We start from the raw sequence: 23,515 nt of genomic DNA, 5'->3' as shown, positions 1-23,515 counted from the left end.
TTGTGAGACGCAGTACACTCCAAATTTCTGATGTGGCTTTCCTGTTTTGAGAACACTGCTTTGCTGAGAAAATGGCCTCCTTTCCTCTCCCATCCTGTGCTGAAAGAATAATCTTCGTGCTGTTCAGCTTTTTTCCTTTCATTCTTTGCCTTCTGCTTTCTAGGGCTGGCACTGCCTTGGCAGTTCCACACAACCAACCCTCTGAACAGTATTCCTTGCTTTGTGAGAATCAATGTTTGATTAATCCGGGTTGCCCGGATGTGGTAGTTGTGTTTTTCTTTCTGACTCTGCTGGCTGATAGCCAGTATCATACTGGAAATCATTGAGTGTCTCTGTATCTCAGTTCTCCACTAATACGTAAGAATTTCTCATTGTGGCATTCAAAGGAATTTTTTTGGTTTTTTTTTTTTTTGTTAAATACAGAGAAGGCATTTCTCCACTGATGTGCAATATAACCTTAGAAAGTAATTTCATTCTCTGTGCCTGTTCTCCCAGAACACTAATGTTTAATTCTGTGTGAAAAGCATATTCCAACAATGGAGAATATATATTTTTTTAACTTCTTTTAATTTGTTTGTAAATAGCTAAAGCATACAGCAAAATAATTTCTGTTTTCATACACTTGTCATAAAATTGATTTGCAGTTGCTGTCGTGACTATTCCATATTTGAAAAAGACCATCCAAGCTGCATTGGATGTTTTTAATTGGATGGAGCAGTAACAGAACTGGACTAGGTGAAGCTGGTCTTAGCATAAGGAGTATAGTATAAAGAATTCTTTTTACTGTTGGCTTCCTGAGAATCAGCCTTCCTCATATTTAGACTCATAGACAGGACTAGAATATCTGCAAACCAGAGCATTTGAGGCTTACAAGATCTTGACTGTGCATTTAGAAATATGCTCCTTCATTATGATCATTACAAGCATGTAACGCTTTCACAATTAGGTATCCACATCACCTAACTGATGATCTTAAATTACGCAAGGCAAGAGAACTAAACCATCTCTGGAAGGCTGAAGAAACTGTGTCCGTTTGACAACTGCTTGCGGATTTGCTTCAGAGACCATGGATTGAGTTTTCTCTTAGACTGGCAGAGACCAGACTTTGAAGACAAAAGTTTACTGCTGTCTTGGGTTTCTGCTTTCACAGTATGAATCATTTAAATAAAGAACGATACAATGAACAATGTATGATACAATGGAACTTCTGTGTCTTTAATGCTAGAGCACTGAAATTGGCTGCAGTCACAAGCCACACAAGCTATAACCCTGTTGTTTTTCCCTATGTTTTAGATTCGTATCCCCTTTTAGGGACTTTTAAACTCATCTGATTGCTCTTAATTAAAAAAAATATAGAAGGGAAGAGTAGGAGAAACTTGCTATGCTCCCCTCGTTCCCTCTGTTACCTGACTGGGGCTCTGGCAAATTCATGAAGCCATCAGTAATTTTTTTTTCCAGCCTTGCAGACCATTAACCCAAATGGTTCTTCGATTTCTGAACCATGTCCTCCTAGCCCCCTGGGTACCACAGCTTCACTATAGATACATAATTAATTATTTGGAAAGCTGCTGTTTTAATGTAATATTAAACAGGCAGCAGCTCAGCAGGTGTTCCCTAGGTAAGGAAGGCAGCATGCTGCTGGCAGCAGCTGCTGCCTTTAGGCTTATCAAGATTTCTTTGTTTTGAAACAGAAGCTGGAAGGCTTTTTAATACGTGCCCTGTCATTGGCTGAGCAGATCCTGGTTTCTGGCTGTTATTCTGCCTTTGACTACAAAGACAAATTCTTATAACCCATTCTCCGTGCAATGGCTGCATACAGTTCTGTGTTCTCGAGAAAGGAGCAGGGTGAGGAGGGAGAGGAGGCTCAGAAGGCAGATACATGTGCCCTGTTTCCTCTTTGAATTTTTTCCTAGTGGGCCAGCTGAGCTTAGTGAATCTGTGCAGCAGCCCAATTTATGTCAACATTTTCAGAATGGGCTTTCTGCTTCTGTAAGCATAAAAATATACAGATATATTGCCTATAGAGGGCATTCCAAATAGTGAGGGTGATCTTCTGCTAGTTTCATGCAAGTTCTCATTCTCTGTGGCCTAAATCTGTGTCATTAGGTTTAATTTATGTTGTTCATACCACTGGCAGAATCAGCTCAAATGGCAATGATGGCATTTCCATTCAGGTAGTATATCACAACAAGCATTGAGCAAGGCTTTTTAGTTGTTTGGGATAAGAACTTCATCTTCTGTATTTGAACATAATAAAACATGTTTATGGCTGGGTATCCCCAGAATATATGGGTCTTAAAATGGCCACATGTAAACTACATGTGCAATGTTTCTTGCTCTAGAGATAACTGAGGTGTAGTTGCAGAGTTTGGCTGCCCACTGTGGTCATCCATGCAGCAAATATGCTCTCACACCAGGAGAAAGTTGCTCTATTACACTTGGTGGCCATACATACCTGTGTTAGCCTTCAGGGCTTTTGGGGCAGGTTCCTGGGAGTTGTAATATCTCCTGAGCATTTGTCTCCTTTCTGTGCTCCTTTGTGGAAATTCTTTTAGTTTCTCTTGTTAATCAAGAGATTGTCTTTCTAGGATTGTGACCTAGCTTTGATCAGTAGCCTTTGCTTGAAACATGACAGACCTTAAACTTAAATAACATAAAATTGCTTAGAGGACATTCTGCAAACATAGTGTAGTCCTCAGTAGGTGTCGTGTGCTTTGCTAAGAGACTGTGCCTGCTGATAAACTGGAGAGGAGGTTTTCACACACAAGGATTTCCCTTTTGCCAGGTAACTGTTCTGGATGCAGACTATCAGGACAGAGCATGTAGACTACAGTGCCTTGCAGATCTAGGAAGACCAGTAAAAGTTTCAGGATTTCTGTGGGAAGGATGCCCCTTCACTGGGGTTTGCCCTAGCCCATGAGTACTGAGATGTCTGGGTAGGAATGTTGTACCAGCTCAGAAACTCTTTGTTTGGATGAGCTGGGCAGCAAGAGCTCCATGGCTGGTTGGTGCTGGGGAACTTTCTGCACTGTGGGAGTGGAAGCCTCCACAGTAATATGTGAGGCTGTTCTGGATGAAAACTGTGAATAGTCCCAAACTCTAAACTGTGCTCCTGTGAGCAGTCTGCCTGAGCTGTGGTCTCTGAGGTTATGCACCTGAGCTTTACTCTCTGCTTCTACAACTCAAAGGTGACTGTGTCAGCGTGTCAGATGTCACTACCTATGTGCAGGCCTTTGGCCTATGATGGAGACACACAGCAGGATGGGATGCAGTGGAAGGCTACATCTGTATGTAATATTGGCAGTGAATGCTGCAAGACAGAGCTTCCACTGGGAAATCCCGAGTCAGAAGCATTCTGTGAAACATTCCCTGGAACTTTGGTGGGAACAAGGCCACCAGCTGAAGAAATTTCTCAGGATGAGTTGTTGTTTACCTAATGGGTTTTTTTCATTTTTTGTTTAAATCTGATCTAAACCAGCATGTTTCTGAAAAGTGAGGTTATATCAGCTAATAATTAACCACTTCAAAGGAACTTCTGTGGGCATTCTGATAATAGTATAAACTGGGAGGAGTTGTTTCATTGCCAGTGAGTGGAGAGAATTAGAATTGATGTTGTTCTGGTAGCAGTTCACTGACAGTAGTCCCAAAGCACAAAGAATTGAGGCCCAGCTTTTTCCATTGCCCAGGCTGGACTCCTTTAGCCATCCACAGCTGTGTTCTGAGCAGGTGCAGTGCTGGGCCGAAGTGACAAGTATGTACTTCCCATTTTTCCCAAGGAGCGTTGTTGTGACAGCAAAGAATGTTGTGTGTTACGCAGTCATGTTTAGATTTATTGATCACTCAGTGCAGAGCCAGATACAGGAGGAGACTGCTGTAAAACACTTAGTCTGTGCAAACTCTAACAAGGCTAGACTTGGATCAGAATATCCCTGAGCTCTTAAGTTTGGATGTGGATCAGCAGGACTTCCATCTGCATTGTCTCATCATTAGTATTGGCAAGGGTTTCCTCAAACTTGTCAACGTTTTGCCAAAGACCTACAGTATATATGCTTTCACATTTCAGTCCTTTTTCTGTGTTAATGTGACAAATAGCTTCGTTTTTTGTAAAAACAAAGTCTGCAACTGTTGAGTCCTTAATGATAGTCCATTAATTTGCTGCTGCCAAAACTGTGCTTGTAAAGCTTCAGTTACTTTACTAAAGAAGATAATAACGTTCGTAATTGGTTGGCTTGAATTTCTGCAGTACTCTGTATTCAGTCTACAGAGAATCAGAGTCTTTACAGGCTCAGCTAAAAGCTCTGGCATCTGCAGCCTAAGCTTTACCAGTGGATGGCTTCTTTTCCATTCTCCTTAGTTCAAGGTTCAGAGCACTGGCTAAGATGAGAGATATGTAATCTTTTTAAAATGACAGTGAGGATGTCTTTGGTTTCATGGTGGATTAAGTGCTGGGGAAAGAAAAAATAGGCTTCTGAGGGGCAAGGTGGAGGGAGAAGGTGGTTGTAGAGAGATGTATTCAGAAGGCATGAACCACTTTATTCCTGTCATGGAGCAGACCTGGCAAATGTGAGCGTAACAGTTCATAAAGAATGCAGAACTTGGATATTTTCTCTCCAACATGAAATTATTAATGAAAAACAGATAAGCATTCACTATTCTGATATTATGCTAAGTAATTTCTTGTCAGAATATAAAATTTTCCTCAACTTTTGCTCTTGGTGTGAGAGATTTTAAGAAATTTTTGAGAATTAGAAAATTACTTGTGGTTCATGGTAATGCATAAAAATTATCCAGTAATTTTCATTCAGATTTTTCAAGCATGAAGTATCATCATCTTTGGTCAGGAAGGAATTTCCTCCCTTATAATAGCATGTAAACATAACCACAGTTGGAATATATAATTTGATACATTCTTCAGAAGTGTGGAGCACTTGCTGCTTTGGAGAACCACATGGAACCATATGGCCTGTTTTGCACAGCTATGCTACTATTTTCTGAGTCTTTCATACATATATTTGTCACTTTTTTTGTACCTCAAGTTAAGCTGCCTTAATTTAGATGTCTCCTGCAACGTGCCTTGTAGGGACAGACACACAGCTCCTGCCAGCTGGCCTAAATTGCCTCCTTGTGAGTGTGTGGCTTTGCTGCCCTGAGAAAATAATCATTTCCTCTCTTTTCAAATCAGAGGTTAGCAAAATGACTGTAGTCACATAGTCCAGGCAGTTCCACATCATCACCATAAAGGACTGGGCTCATTGTAACTCTCTAGATCTGATATGTGCTGAGGAAAGCCAGTAAGGGTTAGTTTTAAGATGTGAAAGAAAGGAGAGTAAGGGAAAGCAGCCTGCTGTTGGTACAAGGCTATTGCAGAATGTGCTGGGGAAAAAAAAATTCTTGCTCCCCTTTGTCACCCCCACTTGCCATCAGCAGGTCTTCTTCCATGAGAGAATGAATTTACTTCTTTCCTCCTTTGCTCCCCCAGCACACCTGTAGAGAGGGGTAGAAGTTCTCCTTTTGTCATTCTAAGACAGACACATCATGATGTGAACAGCTCCCTGAGAGCTGGGGCATGTCGGACAGATTCTAAAGGAAAAGTTTGTGAGTTCTGGAGCACAGGTCTGTGTAAAGGGAAGAAGCTGAACTGCAACTATGCCTGGGCTCCCAACACTTTCAGAGTCTTTTCCATTAGGAGCTCTGGCAAGGAAAACAGTGTTAACATTGGCAGAAGCAACACTGTACCCTATATTTGTCTCCTTTGTCAGTAGATACTGCTGTAAGAGGCAGTGAATGTGCCATTGCACTGGGAGAGCTCCACCTAAGAAGTCTCTGTCTGTTATTGATGCAGGTTTTGAACTGAACGTGCTCAGTCTCCACAGTCACCTCCTATCAGGAAACACTGAGTCAAGAGCCAGAAGAGTTTAAAGAAGTCTAGCTCCTGAGGCATTTTTGGACATATTAGAATATTAATACTGTGAAATTCACACTTGGGATGAAACATGCAAGCTGCAACAAAGGTGAAGTGGTGATGTGCAGTCCTAGAAATTGCTAGTGTAGTAGTTGTTCCTCATGTTAATTGTTGTTGATTGTCTCCTCCTTGCTGGCCTCCTAAACTAGCTCTGACCATGCTGGAAAGTTTTCCTCCCTTGCTGCTAGCTCGTAGAAGCTGATAACAAAGCAGTCATCTGAACTCTAAATATTAGCCTGCTGCAGTAGAAGTGGCCTTTCCTCCATTGTGAAGTCACTCAGCCGACCTAAGGTGTGCTTTATAGCCTCAGTGAGCAGCACATCCCAGGCAGCATTGTAGCAGTCTCTTCTCTAAAACTGCAAATAACTGAAAACAGGGAGACATGGGAGCATGGGTGTGCTAGTACCGTAAATATGGTTTTAATGCCAGAAGTATAACTTAAAAATGACTGAGCCTTTTCTACTAAAAACTTTGAGAAGCTCAGACAAAGGCAGATAAAGCACCTTAAGGAAAAATCAGCTCAATTAGACTCAAACATTACACAGCACTGAACTCATGTAAGCAGGTTTTACAAGCAGAAGTTCAAGGTGAAGTTTGGCTTCAGTTCTACTTACTTTTCCTTGAAGAATACTTGAAGTTATTTTTCTCCCTTCCTCTTATCTTGCATCTTTTTTTTTCTGCTTCCTGGCGTGTGACATCACTTACTAGCACTTGGCCTACCTGGAATATGGGTTTTGTTTATTTCCAAGGCATTACTTTATTTGAAGTGGTTGGTAGTCTTAAACAGTGTTTCACTTTAATTAATAGATAAAAGTCAAGAGTAATAGGGTCACATGCATTATCAAGAAAGACATTTCCAGGCAGGGGAGTCAAGCTAGCCAGACACAGGTTTTATGTATAACTGGACAAAGATTTAGTTTAATCTTCATTTCTTTCATAGAGTTTTAGTAATCCTACACTTGATCCTGACAACTGACACAGATTACTAGCCTTAGGTTTATAAGGGTTTTCTGTAGTCCATGTACCAGTGCAGAGAAGCTTTATTACTGACTCTCTTCATGTTAAATCTTGTCTGATGTTTTTGCATAAGAAACCACAGTTCTGAGGTCTCATCTCTCTGTTGGTGCATTTTTAAAGCATTTTAATGGCTTCTGAAACCACAGAAGGCATGGGAGGGGAGAAGAGATCACAGGGCTTTTGGATTGCTTAATAGATGGCAGTGGCTTTTGAGTGTTTGCCTGTTTTTGCTTTATTCTCTGGGATGAGGTCTAAGATACAGCATCAAAAAACTATTTAGAGACTCATTAAAATCCTCTGCAGTGGTTTTTGACTTGGAAAATTTGATCAACTTCTTCTTGTAACTACCATGGAACTTGGTGAAATATAAAGTGCTTAAGGAAATTAGGCATTTAATATTTGATTGAGAAGTCAATGAGATTTTAGTGCACGCTTGTAAATCCTGCCCTAAGAAAATGTGAACTGTGTCAGTTTGAGCTGAACTTCCTCATTACAATAAAAGGTATTAAAGATGTCATTTTTGTCATTGACACAACCAAATGAATATTGAATGTCAAAATCTCCCTAAGCTCCTTCCGTACTGTGGAAATGAAATACCTTTCACCTACAAAGGTGACTGTTTCTTTAGGAAAAAATGCCCTTATGTTGTCCATTGGTAACACAGTGAATGTATTTTGATTCAAAGCTTGTTTCTTTCATTTGCATTCCACATGATACTAAATTCTCATGCCTTGTTTTTTTCTTAGTTTTGTATGCCTTTTAAAATACCACTGTGCATTTACTCAGCTCTAAATCAACATCCAACTCATATATTCCATATGTAAGATGTGTAGGTGAGGATACAAACCAAAAAGTCATGGCAAGCACACATCACTGTTTACTGTACTGTTTAATTCCTCCCAGATCATACCCATACTGGGAAACCCCCAGTTTTCCCTGTTTTTATCTCACTCCTTGACTACTTCAGATTCTACTTGCCTTCTTTTTTTCCTCTTCTTAGCCAGCCTAAATGGACCATTCATATCAAGATGAGTTTCCTATTCACAGTGTATTTCCTGTTCTATTAAAGAATAATTCAGGGGAAAAAAAATAAAAAGTCAGAGAAGTTTAAATGGATGCTGATGGCATGATGGCAGGTTAACCCAGGATTCAGCTGTAATAGACAGGGTCTATCTCCCACACTCAGGTTCTTGAAAACTTTTCTTTGGGGTGGAAAATGCTCCAGGTAGAGGTTCGTCATTAGCTGGAATCAAAGGTAAAGAGACTGAAAAAATGGAATTAGGTTCCAGTTATCTATTCAAAGCATTCTTAATGAAGTTTTGCTTACTCATTGATATTTCTTTCATCTTTTGATCCAAAGATCAAGACTGGTTTTCATTGGTATTTTTTTTCCTGCTGTGCAAAGAAAGATTCCATCTAACATAGCTACCCTTATTCTTGACAGAATTCATGTCCTTATTTTTAACCTTCTTTCACCTTTCATTATCAGAGATTTGAGCCCCAAATTCTGATACTCACCTTAAAGCCAGTCATAAAGGACCAGGTCAAGGAAGGTGAATCATTGCAATTGTTCTTTCCAGCAGTGAGTGCTAGTTTTTGACCACTTGTCAAGATCTTTGTTGCTGCTTGTCTGCAGTCAAAGGCTTCCTGCCACTGCTTGCTGTAGCACTGAGGGGCAGACACGTCAGCTGGGCCTTGTGTTTGCCACCAGCCACCCTTCCCCAGTGCAGCTCTGAGCTTCTGTTCATCTCCTGTGTGCTGCAGCTGCAGCTCACTCTCACTGAAAACACTGCAGCTGCTATCCACACCAAAGCAGTGCAAACACATAAACAAACATGTCAGTGTATACACATACACAAGTTACTGTAATGGGGTGTAGCTTCTCTGGAGGCTCATATGAGGACAACACACAAGCGCATCAGTAAAGGAGAATGATGTAAGAAATGGGTGAAAGGCAGATCAGAGGGGGGAGGTGGAGGTAAGAGAAGTTCCCTAAGCAAAGAAAGAAGCTGCCAACTTCAGAAGCCAACAGCAGCTTTGCTTGAGAATATAAAAGTTCCTCCTTTTATAAGCAATGAGGCAGTCTCATCTCCCATGCCGAAGTCCAGTCCTGTTCCCCGTGAATTTCTGTTCCATACAGACAAAAGGGATCTAAGGCTTGGCTTCACAAGTGATCTTAAGAAGGTTAAGCTCGAGTGAATGAGGTTCAAGGCAAACCAAAAATTCAAGCTGTTCTTTATTGGAAGGAACTGTATAAAGGCAGAGATGCAGCCTGTCTCTTGCAGGTTCTTTGAACAGGAACACAGGGCAGGACAAGTAAATGTAACAAAATGATACCTTATGTTTTGTGTGTTCCGGTGAGTGCTTACCTAAGGATGGTCAAAAAAAGAATTTGCAGTAAACAGGCCTTGAAGAGTAGATAGTGACTGATTTGTGCTGCTGTTGCAGCACCCCATCTCACCTTTAGCAAGATTTAGTCCCAGGGTTTTTGCGTTTAACCTTTTCTTTTGTGGGGCAAAACTAAAATTCTGTCTCCAAGTGTTTCTGGGCAGGAAGCTTTGAAATAATTTTCCTAAAACAATTCCTAAGGTCCAGTGTGTTTGAATTGATACAGTGTTGTGTTTCCAATTCAAACCTGATATTCATGATAGGATCTTGCTTTGTGTCTGAGCCCATGAAAGAAATCATCTGTGAATTTCAGGTAAAATTATAAACTTCTAAGAAGTTTCTTGTGACATTGTTTCCTTGGGCTGTTTGTTTGTTTTTGGATGTTGCTGGATTTTTTGTTTGCTTGCTTTAAGAAGATCTAGGTGTTTGAATTTGGCTGTTTCTCATTCTTGTGTCTACCAAGACTGAAAAGCTGTTGAATGTAGAGAGATGTGTCTGAACTCTGCCTTTTAGTAACCCCTAATTTTTCTGCTTGATGCCTCAAGGATGTAGTGGGAGGAACCAGCCAAGTATACAAAGAAATTTGAGTAAAATGTTATTTAAAAAGAAAAATGTTTACAGGTGTAAGCACAGGTGTGTCTCCATGCTCTGTCACTGCATAGTCACATCTTGCTAATGTAAGAAGCAATTCTGAAGTGCATTCTTATTTCTAAGCTGGCCTTCATGTGTGGAGTTGCCTTCATTTGCTTGTACTTACATGTCTAGTCACTGCTGACTCTCCCACAGGCAGATTGTAGGGTCATGACCTTGCTCCTATTTCAAGTTTCAGTGGGGAAAGCCAAAAATGGAGGAACTATATGTAGTCTTTGGCAGAATCTCAGGTCTGCTGTGTACAGAAATACAGAAATCTTTTTTTCCCATCCAGTTTTTTGCTTTTTGCAGACTCAAATAGAAGTAAAAATGGTTGAGTTTGGTGGTTTTTTTTTTTTTTTTTTTTTTTTTTTTTTTTTTTTTTTTTTTTCCCCTAAATGCATGCATGAAAGCTGTCTATGAAGATTCAGAAAGCAGCTGGTAAAGTAATATCTGTGGGGAAGGGGACTTGTAGTCAAGTCCCTCTGGTACAGTGATTCCTTGGGAAGATGCTGATGCCAGTTTTGCAGAAGTCCAGTAAGTCATCTTCATCCTCTGTTTATTGTGCTTCTTATAGCAAACTTTGTAAGGGTTAATTAGTGCAGCTACTTCCACTAAATTTACAGTTTGTGATTAATTCTAAGGCAAGTTTCTGGTCTCTTCTTGCCCTTCATGACTTGGGTGGGCAAGATCTCAGCTGTTCCCTTTAAACTTAAGAACCAGATGTATTTTTTACTTTGACCAAACTCAATTGTTTGCTGGTGGTGGGACCCATACAATAAATGTCTTTTTGAGGCTATTTCATTCCTTTGAAGAATGATGACCTAGCTTGAGCTCAGGCCATCTATCTGCCAAATGCCACATCCTGAAACCCATTTCTGATGTGTATCGAGGGCTGTAGAAAGACTCTTTCAGTTGTATTTTCTATGAAACATTTGATTGTGAAAAAGAGCTGTCAGTAGGTCTGCTGGGTAAGGTGCAAGAATTAAACTTCACTGCCTCTGCTTTCACCATGAGGCTGAGCACGTTGGTAAAAAAGATTTAAACAGTGACAGGACTTTCACAGACTGCAGTTTCCTGTGCAGACAGTTTTGTATGCAAAGGATGAAGCATGTCATCCTTGCAGTGGAGTATGGTGGGACATTGATCTGTTCAGATGCTGGCATCCTGGCCTTGAGCTAGAGAGCTGTTCTCTTTATATACCTTAAGGAATATGAATAATTCAGTAAATTAAAAAATGGGAGACTGTCCAAGAGGATTTGGGCACATGTGGGGAAAAAGCTTTTCTTTCTTAATCTGCACAGCTGGTCCCTGGTGGCTGTGTTTCTCCTCTTTACTGAAAGACTGCCTCAGTTTCCCAGTTTAGTGAATGGCTTCTCGGAGAACCACAAAATACTTCCCAATGCATCTCATTTTACCACTTCTGCTTTGCAAATCAACAAATGTTCCGTGACTGTGTCAAGGCAAGAAAACAATTAATAGCAAGAAAAACTACTTCCTTGGCTTGCAGGCAGCTCCCAGCTTGCTTCTTTCCCCAGATTAGCAAGGATTTAAGAAGCACATGTTCTGTGTATGCTAAATCAGCTCTGCAGAAACCACAGCATACCATCATCCTGCTCTTATCTCTGAATTCCACGGGCAGGCAATCTCAGCTGCTCAGCACAGGCTGGCAGCTTTAGCTCGCCAGTAGGTGCTGAAAGCCGTGTAAGCGTGGAAATGGCAGTGACACAGAGCTCAGATGTTATCTCCCAGCAAAGCCAAAGGCAGTTTCCATGGTGATGGAGAAGCTCCAGGCCGCTGGGGATGCAGCTGCTCAATTGGACGGGATCCGTAGCCTTTTCATACACAGGCTATTCTAATAAAGCTTTTATGTGTTTATGTGGCACTCACTAGGTTGTACTCAGCTCTGGAACATAAAATGAAAGGGTGAGGGGAAGATTTAAATTGTTGGAGTGTATGCTGATCTAAAAATGAAACAGGAAAAGCAGGATCAAAATGTTTCAAGTTTTGCAGTATCCACAAGGGACATTTTTTTGGCTAAATTTGATATTGTGGTCAATGCTTTTCTGAGATGTTGCACACCAATATTAATAGCTCCTGAAGTTTTTACATCAAGTGGAAGAGTCAGAATCAGATCCCCAGCTCTTAAATTTCTTCTGAATTGGATCCAAAATCAGGATGGATCTCTTTCTCTGTATTGAGACTTAGAGAAAGTGGATGATATTGTGACTTCTACATCTGAAGCATTTTAAAATATCTTACACTTCACTTGGTCCCTCTTTTGGGTAAAAATCTCTCAATATCTCAGCACAGGTATGTGGAATTATTTTCTTACTTTTCCTATAGTGTCTTACAGCCTGTGCTTTCACTTTTCTTATTGCTGAGACAGCAGATACAACTTCTCCAGGTTTCCCACACTGGAAATGCATATTTTGCACTTCTGCTTTGATCTTCTATCAACCTGTGCTCTGTGGGTGCCGCAGCACATCAGCAGGAATTGCCTGTAAAACTACTCAATTAAAATAATAATCTGATTATTTTGACCAAGATTTTTGGCAGTGTTAAACTTTGGTTGCTCTCTTCTGAACTGGATACTAAAAGAGATTTGTATTCTGTCTTTCAGGTGGTGCAGGGGACCGGGAAAAGATGCCTGTCAATCATGAGGCTTTCCTGCTCATGGCTAATTCCCAGAATGAAATGGAAGATTGGGTGAAAGCCATCCGACGGGTTATATGGGCTCCATTTGGTGGAGGTATTGCAAATAGCTCACATGCACATAAATTAAAACATTTGCCTCAAGGTAAAACATATTCTTGTGATACTAGGATATGTATAACACTGTAAAATCACTGAGATGTCTAGATAAGCTCTTGATTGTCTGAAGTGTTTTGAAGCAAAGAATGGGGTTGATTTTTTTTTTTTTTCTTTGCTAGGGGATGGACAGGAATGAAAGGATGTACACTGTCATCCACAGTGTATAACTGTCTCAGTCAGAAATGGGTGGTAGTAACAAACATAACACTGTTGTCAGCATTAAGTTCTTTAGAGCAAAATATTCTGTGGACCTTATGGGAATGAAGGATTCTGTCCAGTTATCTCAATTTTCTTCTATAAAGGCAGATGCCCATCTTGAACATCCATATAGCCAGAGACAGCAAAACTTTAATTAAGTTAATGTAGGGCCCAGTTGAGAAGGCAAAGCTTCCACTGGCTTCAATGGGAGTGTAGCCTAAGGAAGAAGAGGGTCAGGCTGAGTGAACACCTGTAGGGTAATACAGCTGTTGACAATCCCTGTAGTTAAAATGAACAAAACATCCAGACTTTCATTGTTGACATTATACCACAATCTTTGAATTCTCCAGTCAGCAGATTAGATAGGAGTTGTTTTCCTGGTTTAGCACAGAACCAGGACTTATAGATGTTTTCTTTTGGGTTTGGTGTTGGTGACAGCAGCTACTGGCCTGGTACTGGACACTGTGCTTTGAAGTAACTTGGGTACTACTGATGGAGTTCATGCAAATAGTGGTATGCAGATAATGCTGGCAACCTCTTTTGAGAGGTACAGATAAAAAGTGCCAGATAAGGGTTAGGTAATCCAATTACTCTTGCTGAAATGAAGTTTCTAGTTTTCCTGGGTCTAGGGGGGGAAAAGGTGACCTTGATACTAAGAAGACCCAGTGTTTGTTAGTCACTTTTGTCCGAGGTTTTTTGTTTGTCTGTTTGTTTGGGATTTTTTGTTTTGTTTCAAGTGACTCTTGAAATTTGGAGTCTCTGGGTAGCAGCACTTGGTTTGTCTGGAGGAGATACAATCTCTATTGATGCAATTTTTTCCAAGGTCCTTCTTCCACTTAGCAGAGAGGGTGTAGGTACAAAAGTTAGCTTGTGTCTGATCTGAGGTTACATGTGATGCTGTTGTGCTGTGGGCAGAAAAAGCTCTCTTCACTAGTGGAATACTATTCCACCAGAATTTCTTCTCAACCATGAATATGTGCTTCTTTTGCTTCCCTTCTGAATTCTAGTCCACAGTGAAGGGTCTTTTAGACTGAGGTCAGTGCAGGTCCTCCCATCAGAAGTCTCAGAATCTCAGAACTGGTATTTCTGTAGCCACTTGTAGTTGACTTTATGGTGTGTATTTTATAACTTAGTAATGTATAGTCAAGAAATACTGTGAGGAAAAAGGAGACATTCAGTCATGATAAATGGTGCACTGTCTAGCAATAGCCATCTTTAGGGTGTGATATTGTCAGTCCAAATTTGGCTTCATGTTTTGCTTGTGTTTTGTCAGTCTCTTGAAGTACTTTCAAAATTAACACCTTTAAGTATTAAAATAATAAATAATTTTAAATCCAAATATTTAAAAAAGATAAATATGAGAATGGCATAAAGGTAGTGATGTATTTCCCTTTTTGTTGTTTGTTTCATGGAGCTAGTATTGTCCTAATTAATTGACTAAGTTTTCTCTACCTTTGAATTTCTCTGCAAAGCAGTCAGATGATATTTTGGTCTTTAAATGAGGCAGATACTCCTGCATTGATTCCAGGAACTGGAGCTTTATGAGGCATCAAAAAACAATAGTGAGAATATGGAAGCAAGGCGGCACAGGGGAGATTAGAGCAGTGCAGGGGGGAATACAGCAGCTTCTGTTTGTTGCTATTTTCACATCCTGCAGACTTGATCTGGTTCAGTGATCAAAGTCAGAAAAGGTTGCTTTGGCCATTGGTGAGAGCCAGCTTAAGCACTGTAGAAGAGAAGCACTGGCATTTGCAGAGTTGGAAAGAATTGCAGTTGTGTATCAATGTTTTTTCTCTATCTGTGGATAAAAACAGGCCAGGGACATGGGTATATGATGGGCAGTCAGTCAAGCCTGAGCTCTCTTCCCTAATACTCAAATGCATTAGCCTAAAGGCGTCTTGACTCTGCCTGCTTTGTAGTCCAAGCTGCAAGAGCAGATTCTTACGTTGTGGCCACTTCTCTGAGCTGGTGAAGTGCCAGCCACTGTCAGGAGTGGTCTTCTACCCCCCAGCAATGGTGTGTTCCACCACACTTCATTCTGCTGATACCAGTGGGTTTGAGTTGTGCAGTAGGAAGCGACCTGGCAGGAAATAAAAGAGAGAGAGGATTAGTTTGTAGGCAAATTGATTCCTTGGCCCTGCTAACCATGCTGCTGCAACACCAGTAATTCCAGCTCAATGCAGGCAATGGGGAGATGTGATGACGTGGAGAGGGGTAGACTGCTTCATTCTGGCTGCAACCCATGCCTAAATTGGCTTAAAGAAACCACAGAGCTGCATCCTCAGTTTCTTTGCACTTCAGACAGAATGTATAGGAATGCCAGTAACTGGGAAACAGTAAAGATATTCCAGATATTCAGTATTTTGTTCCCAAACGTTTTTTAGCCAATTTGGGGAAATGATCAAACCTACACCTTCTCCATCATAATCAGAGCAGGACAGTTTCTCTGAGTGAAATTCCAGCTTAACTCAAATGTGGGAGGACAATAAACATAGCTGTCTCTATTTTAATGGAATAATTTGAACTCTGCTTTGCCACCACCACTAATTTGAGAGCCAAGTGTTACCTATCAACACTTTTTAATATATTAAGCTAGAGGGAGGAGTTAAAAGCGGGCTTTATTATTAATATGCAAATATCCAGCCCTGGAGAAGGTTGATATGGTGTAAAATGAATTATGCAAAGATAAAAGGGGAGGCTTAACCACACTTTAATCTTTGCTGATGTATTGAAAAAACATAAATAAAAAAGGTTGAGGGTACCTTCTTATGTGTTGATGCGGGCATATGAACTGTGCTTAAAGGTGAACAGCAAAGGCTTCTTAAAATAAAACAGAAAACTCCCTAAAGCTGCTGAGGATCACAAATTACTGATAGAAGACACAGTCAGCCCTATGGAATGTGTTCTTTGAAATATGCTTCAAATGTGGCCTTAAAATAAAATTGTAGAGTTCCTAAGTCTTTTGAAGAAGAGCTGTCTTGTTTATAGGGAAAATAATCTCTAACAAGTTTCCTTGAGTTCCAGGCTCCTGAATTCTTGAGTCTAATACATCTCATTTAGAGCAGAAGATTTTGTAAGCTGACATTTGAGAGCACTCCATACATTTTGATTGTCTTTAAGAAAGAAATTTTTTACAGAGACTTAAAGAAAGCGAGTTTTGGAGTACCTTCTGACAGAGGATGATTGAATCAATTTTCTACGATCCTTCTTATATCTCTGACAAATTTTGCTCCAAGTTTACACCACTAAAAGCTTATCTAGAGAGTCCCTCTGAAGGTGTCCTACAGTGGTGCTGTTCAGTGGGTGCTCATTAATGTGGAGCCCTTGTAGCAGTGCCAGAGTGCTAAATCAAAGGGTTTGTGGCCATAGGCTTGGGTGAGAGTGACCTTGCTCTTGCCCTCCTAAGCTGGGGAGTTCGGTGCAGCTGGGGGAGAGAGGAGGTTCTATTCAAATATGTGGTGGGACTGTACTTCTAATGTGAGGAGGTACAGCCATTGCAAGAAGTTCCTTTTCATGTGCCTTCCTCAACTCTGTCCTACATCAGCTGTAAAACAGAGTTTGTCTAGGACTGAATTTCTGGGCATTAGATATAAAACCTAAGCTTTTTGGTGCCTGAGTTGAATGTCAGGTGGCATAATTCTCTCACAGCTCAGCACACAACCAGCACAGCATGGGGACAGAATCATTCTGTGTTACTCTTTATTTATGTTTGTGTTTGCTTTCTTTTGTTTACATATTCTGTCTTGCCATGAGCAGTTCCTTGCTTCTCTGCCAGGAATACATGTCTCAGCCCCTTTCTTTCTGCATTATTTTATCCTAATTTCTCCTCCTCTTCATCCCAAGCTTTCATCAGTTACTTGTGATGGAGGGGAGGTGAAGCAGTTGGAAGGGATGTGTTTCCCTTAGGCAATCGTCAAGAGCTTTACCCTGTGACAAAGTAATTGTGTCGCCAGGGTTTAATGAATAGTTTTTCTACTCAGGAGGAATAGCCGCTGTTAAACTGGTGGGATCTGAAGAAATGCCCACTGAGGAAGCTGTTCTACTGTCATTAATTACAGACATCTTTCCCCTATAGATAAACCATGATGTGTGGATTCTTTATTCTTCTGCCAGAAAACAGTGCAGAAAATGAGTATTTTTGAGAAGCAGGGCATGTGAAATTGTCTTGTATTAGGGGAGAGCTGAAAGATGTAGGACAAGGTGTCTAAGGTGAAATTTAATTCCTGGCTCAATGTCCTTATGGGTAATGGAAGACTAGCCCTGCATAGGGCTAATTAGGGATCCTGCTTTAGATGAGTAAATATCTTTGAGATAACACCTGCATGAGAGCAAATGTGACTGTTTTGAAGGGTCAGATATTGATATTAGATACATATCTGCCAGGATACCAAACTGCTTAGGAGCTAGGATACAATATTGAGTTTTGAGGAGTCTTAAATTTTAATCTTTCCAGTAAGAGCAGCATAAACCTAGAGCCATGTCAGTGAATTTAAGATGCTAAAATACCACTGAAGAGGTAATAGAGAGGAGGAGGGAGGTGGCTTCTGTTATTTGCCCAGTCTGGAGACAGAGATGTGGTTTCCACTCCCTTGTTTGTGAGCTCCTGCAGAGTGACAGCCTCAAGTAGGATTCCTGACTGGGTCAGGAGGAGCCCCTTCAGGAGGTGTCAGGGCAGGCTTCCCTTGTGCAGCTCCCCCAGGTGTGTGGGGAGCCGTGCTGGGTGTTTGTTGTGCCTGATACCTGCTGTTATCTCTGCCCCCAGATAGCTGGCGCCTGATGCAGCTTATCAGTGTTTGCTGTTGCTGGTGTCTAACGCTGGGAGATGGGCCCAGCCCGGGGAAGAGGAAGAGAAAGATGATGGGGGCTGTGAGGTCAGGTATCTGCCCAGGACTGGGGATGCCTGACTCATCTCAGATGCGAGGAGGTGCTGGGTCAGCCTTGCCCCCAGGCAAAAGTGTCACAAGTGGTACACAAATGGTAGATATGGAAACTAAGATACAGTAACTAAAGTAAACTGGGAGTGGATTTTGCTGTCAGAACTGTTTACAACAGAAAATGTTTTAAGATCTGTTTCTGAGACCTGGTTAAGTTCTTTTTTTCTAATATACCTCTGTCAGATATATCTGGAGCTTCTATAACTGCTTTATGACCAACATATTTTACATCATGTTACAGCCTTGAGATGGGGAAAGGCAATTGTCCCCATTTTTTGTTAAGGAAGGATCTGAAATATTGAGTAATCAGATGACTTGCCTGAGGTGACAATGACTATCTGTAAAAGAGCCACTCTGGCAGCATTGTTCTGCAAGGCTCATAGAAAGATTACACACATGGACCTTGACTGTAGGCTTATATTTGGAAGAATGCCATGGAATATGATATGAGAGAAGAGGGGACCAGAAGATCTTGTGGATTTTCAAAGATTATTTTCTTCAATCTCAAGAACAGTCCTCTTCCTTGGGCAGGATATAGAGCAAAGGTGGCAGAGGTTGCATGGATGAACAAGATGCTTGTGACAAAGCTGATTAGCTAAAAAGGAAGCATAGAAGTGAAAGCAGGAACAGATGATCTAAGAGAAGGAATACAGAGAAATTTCTGAGCATGCATGAATGGGTTTAGGAAGGCTAAAGCAATCTGGAATTGAATCTGGAAATGGATGTGAAGGGCAGTGCTGGCGCCAGTGCTATTTAACAGCTTTGTTAATTACCTGGTTAATGGGACAGAATACACCGTCAGCAAGCCTGCAGATGATATTGGGAGGACTGATTAATACATCAGGTGATTGTGTGTCATCATTTAGAGGGGTCTCAACAGGGTGAAGAAAGGAGTGAACAGGAACCCAATGAAGTTCAACAGACAGTAATGCAAAGGCCAACACCTCTCCTCTTCAGCTACCCTGTGCCATGGAGGGTTGACAGTGGCTGTGCATTTGTTATATTGTTGGTGGCTACTGCCTGTAGCACACAGTCTCACCAGTAACACCCCCTACACTGGTGGTTTCTCAGTGAGACTATTCCTGTAATCAGTAGATTCATGTTTGACATTTGAGAGCTGACAGTCTTAAAATCTCTGGTGGCTCTCCCTGCAAGAGCTGGCAGTGTATTAATGGGACAAATGTGTTCCTGTGGTGTTTCTCAGCTTGCAGGCAAGTACTTTAGTTTTTGTGTATTAGTCCTTTGATGAATGTTATGAGAATATGTGATTACTTAATGAAAGGAAATGGTAGCTGGCTCCTTGCAAGTTGCAATTTTAAGCATTTACGAGTTGAGAAGAAATAAATTCACCCTGTCTCTCTTTTCCTATTTTCTTTCTAATGTTACCCGTCTCCCATCCGCAGTTGCTTCTTTTTTCTTCTACTTCATCATCATGTAATTGGACTTGCAATGTCCCCTTCGTGTCTTCTCAGTTGCAGGTTAGAGAAGGGAACATTCAGCTCTTTACCACTTCTGGAAGTGTTCTTTAAATTTGTTCTCACAAATTTACTGAAGTGTTTTATCTATTTTACAAATAGGAGCTAAATGCTTCCCCTTTCCCAAGCACAGCTGGTCAGGTTCAGCTGTTGCTGGAACTTAGACAGTGACCTTATTGTTTGGGTGGTGAAGCTGTAAGTTGAGGAGGATTTTAGCTGGACAATGAAGGATAAAGATAAATACATGTGAATTAGGTAACAGATTTTCATAATCTGTTGAGTTCGAGGATGCAACAAAGTGAAACCATATACAATTAACTTGGTAGTGAGTTTTACAGTTGAAAGTTAGAGACTGACAGAGGTATTTATGATGAAGTTTGATTTGGTTAAACATCTAGTGTTGATCTTGTCTGCATCTCAGTGAATGATTGTGCTTAAGTTATCAACCCTGGGATATGGGAAGACTTGGGATATGGAAAAGCTTCAGGACATAAGCTTGTTTGGCTTTCTGAATGGATAAAAGTGTCTAATGTGCTAAGTGTTGGCTGTGAGTCTGGATCACAGTTCCTGCCAGGTCCTTGGATGGCCAGGAATCCAGGTGAATAACTTTATTCCATACTAGAGGTTTCAGACTCTGTGATCCTTTCATTTGAACCCACAGCTGGAATTCTCACCCATCTCTAGTGATGAGACACTGGTGGCAACAATTGCACCATCATAACTAATTTTTTACTTACCAACACCCAAAATTTTTATAAAACTTTTGTGTACAGTGAGGGCATAAACAGCAGCACCACTTGAAAAAGGGTGACCTGATGATTGAGTGCTTTCTACAGACATAGCTTCAGACAATTGTATGGAAGCTGTCTTTTAACCATAGACATATGCAAGAGTCAGTAAGTAAAAAATTCTGTAAAATATGATCTTAGGCTGTGGGGAGAACAAAGTTGTCCTGGGCATGTTGGTCCCAATGCTTGCTAAAAGGCATTTTTTGCTGCTCTTGATGTTTTGTTCTCTAAATGCTCTTGCCTCTGTTTAGAGAGAAATAGAGCAATAAACACGAGGTTGACTGTGGATTCAGAATGCTGTGGTCAAGTGGTGTTTAGGTCTGTTTATCATCTTTTCTCTGTGAGCACAGTTACAATCTCCATTTGGAGCATAAACTGGTCAGTCCATCACTGGGTAATTTTACAGTGCTGCTTAGTCAGTTCCTTTCCTGGCATATTTTAGAGAGATAGGAAGACACATCACACAGGTAAAGAAGAATCTACTGTGGTAGAAAGGTGAGCATAGCTATTTGCAAATCTTTAACCCAGAGTGAACTGTTTTATCAGTCAGCAAACAGAAGCCTGTTTATCCTCAAAAGATTTAATTTCACCAGTAAGGGTTGAGACCCCAGTCCAGATTAGGGGAGGGATGTGGGGACATAATTTTGTTGAGAGAAGGATCTGACCAAAGTGTTTGGAGAGAGAGGAAATGGGAAAATTTCTGTACAGAAGACATTAGTGCTGAAGATTCTCCTGCTGGGTTCAGCTGTGTGGCTGATCACCTCTAGCCAGTTCACTGCCAGCTTTCAGCAGATAAGATATTCAAGTGCCCAGGTTTACCTAGGTTAAAAAATGAATCTGTACAAGGTTCAACCTTCTTGGAAAATAGGGAACTCCAGCTATGGTTCTAATGTTGATACTAGGCCCTTTCTGTACAAACAGAGCAATTTCCTAGATCTGAGGTCCCTCAGATCTGCCTGAGTGTACCTGTATATTAGCTAATCCTCTAAGCCAGCGTCTAAAAATACACACACCCCATGGGTACTTGCTGGAGCTGTGCAAGCCAACAAGTTTGCTCACAGTCAGAGATCAGGAGAAATACTCTGAGTTCATGCAGGTTCACCACTCCTGTCTGTTGCAACCAGACTGAGACTGAGTTTCACCTGGGTTAGATGCCAAGCCTGAAACATGCCTGGATTTTCAGAGGTGGTGTGAGCTGTAGTGAACTTTCCAGCCAATACAGGCTTGTAGTGATATGTAAAGGCAGGATGCTTTCTAAGTGTTGTGGTACCTGCCACAGAATTCCTGCAGTGATGCTAGTTCATGAGAGCAGTGCTGGGGCTCTCTCCCTGCAATGACAATGGGAAAGAAAATGCTTCCAGCTCCCCAGCAGCAAGTTCATGGAAGGTGTAATGTTTGAACGATTTTATAATCCTAAATTTTTTTTTAGAAAATAAGAACTGCTAAACTTTTCTACAGTTAAACAACTTTACACCATTGAGGAAGGAAGGAGTTCAGTCTCCATTACTCATTCTCTCCTTGGCATGTGTGTGTAGGGAGATCTCCAGGTGAAAACTTTGATGAAATTTATATTTGCAGTGTGGCAAATTATTTGGATTATATTGCTTTTCCTGCAGTATCTAGTACACTCCTGGAGTCTGCAGCCCCTGCAATCCAGTGATTATGTGTGAACCTTGGATTTCATTTTTGACAAATGTGGTTAACAGAGAAAGCAGGATCCAAGTGTGACGTGCAAATTCAAAACACAAAAGGAAAATATTTTATATATATATATATATAGAGAGAGAGGTTTTTATTCCAATCTCATCATATTCCATAGTCTAAGTCATGAATTTTAACCCCATGTTTTTAAAATAATTGAGAATTTCATGTAAGACAGGTGCTACTTGTGGAGTGTGCAGCACAATCACAGGACACCTAGAGCTGCAGAGTTCCCTTGTGCAGGGAACAACACAGAAGCAGCTGGCATTTTCTACTTTAGTTCTGATGTTATGTGAACAAGCATGTGCTCCAGCTTTTTCTCTCACCAGAGAGCTGTGTTTACTCTTTGGAGAAGAGTTTGCATCAGCTTCATCATCTCATAGCATTGCAAGTTCTGCTGAAGTCTGATCATGCTTTGAGTCATGCTGTGTCCTTGGGCACAGAGAGGCTGTGAATTTCACAGATTAGTTATATTTTGGGTATAACAATATCCATGTGAAATGGCATGACTTTCTATTTAATTGGATACCTTCTTGTTCCCGTGTTTTGAGAGATGGAAAACAGAAATGGAGAAATGAATGGAAGAATAAGTCTGTATTTGCTATCTCCTGTGCTCCCATCCCAAACACTGAGTCTTAGGCTCCATGATGTTATTAGCAGATGTGAAATATTTGAGGTATTATTCCAGTAGTGCCAGAAATTCTGGTGGTGTCTCAACCATTTAAAAGCAGATTTGTCCTGCTCACCAGTTAGCATTGTGGGTAGGCTTTCCCTAACCAGCAGCCTGCTCGCTTCACCACAAGAGAAGAGAGGATAATAAAAGGGTGAAGAATGCTCAGGACCTCATTTGAACCTTTGGTTTAAGGATTTCCATTACTTTCTAAATAATCTTTAGTGTGCTTTAAATACTGTCTAGTGTACTGACTGGACTTCTGGTGTTTAGCTGTGCAGTACTATGCTGCTTAGGGTATACCTTAATAGCTAAGGAATACCTTACTGTCTTGCCAGTCACAGAATATTTTAGTTTGGAAGGGATCATCAAAGTCCCAACTTCTGGCCCTGCTCATGACAGCTCTAAGAGTCTCACCACGTTCAAGAACTGAAGCTTTTGACCCTGGTATTGCCTTTGCTTATGGTGAGAGACACTCTTTTCCTCAGGAGCTTTTGGTCAAAACAGAGAATATAGAGGTTTGTTGTGGGACAACACTGTCTGTCTCACTGACTAGAATCTCATAGCTTGTCTGCTGCATCAGTATCTTCTTAGACATGTGTGTTCACACAGGGCCACAGTGTAGCTAAGCAAGGGCTGGGTCACTAAGAACAGGTGAATGTGCTTTAGGTAGTGACCACAGACATCTCAACAGCAGAAGCAGATGAGCAGCTGAGGACAGGTTTTGTTGTTGTTTTTCCCTGCAGAGAGAGAAAACTTAGCTAATAGTGATAAAATTAGTCAGAAGCCTGGTGCAAGGGTTTTGCATGGTAACTGCTGTAGATCTGCAGTCACATGAGTGCATTTTGTGAATGGGATGGAGGCCTGACCTCTGTATAACTGCACAGGGCATTGCATGGTAAGCGTTTTTAGTTAATGACATGCTTCTTACCCTGAGA

At 41.0% G+C, this 23,515-nt stretch overlaps 1 protein-coding gene across 3 annotated transcripts in view; it reads left to right on the top strand.

Moving 5' to 3' along the window:
- The window catches only part of ARHGAP22 (Rho GTPase activating protein 22), a gene marked incomplete at its 5' end in the record, with an annotated part of 121,923 nt that overhangs the window by 74,707 nt on the left and 23,701 nt on the right, over positions 1–23,515 (top strand). Inside the window, one exon of one of the 3 annotated variants that reach the window (XM_083866774.1) lies at positions 12,621–12,749. The exons of 1 other annotated variant lie outside the window; for it this stretch is intronic. In XM_083866774.1, coding sequence (XP_083722900.1) covers positions 12,621–12,749 — 129 coding nt within the window. Of the gene's footprint in view, positions 1–12,620; positions 12,798–23,515 lie in introns of all 3 variants that reach the window. One more of the 3 variants, XM_083866773.1, reaches the window with a different exon arrangement.

Source organism: Zosterops lateralis, assembly GCF_965231275.1.
Source record: "Zosterops lateralis genome assembly, chromosome: 8".
Lineage (NCBI taxonomy): Eukaryota > Metazoa > Chordata > Aves > Passeriformes > Zosteropidae > Zosterops > Zosterops lateralis.
This window is presented reverse-complemented; position numbering and strand designations above follow the sequence as displayed.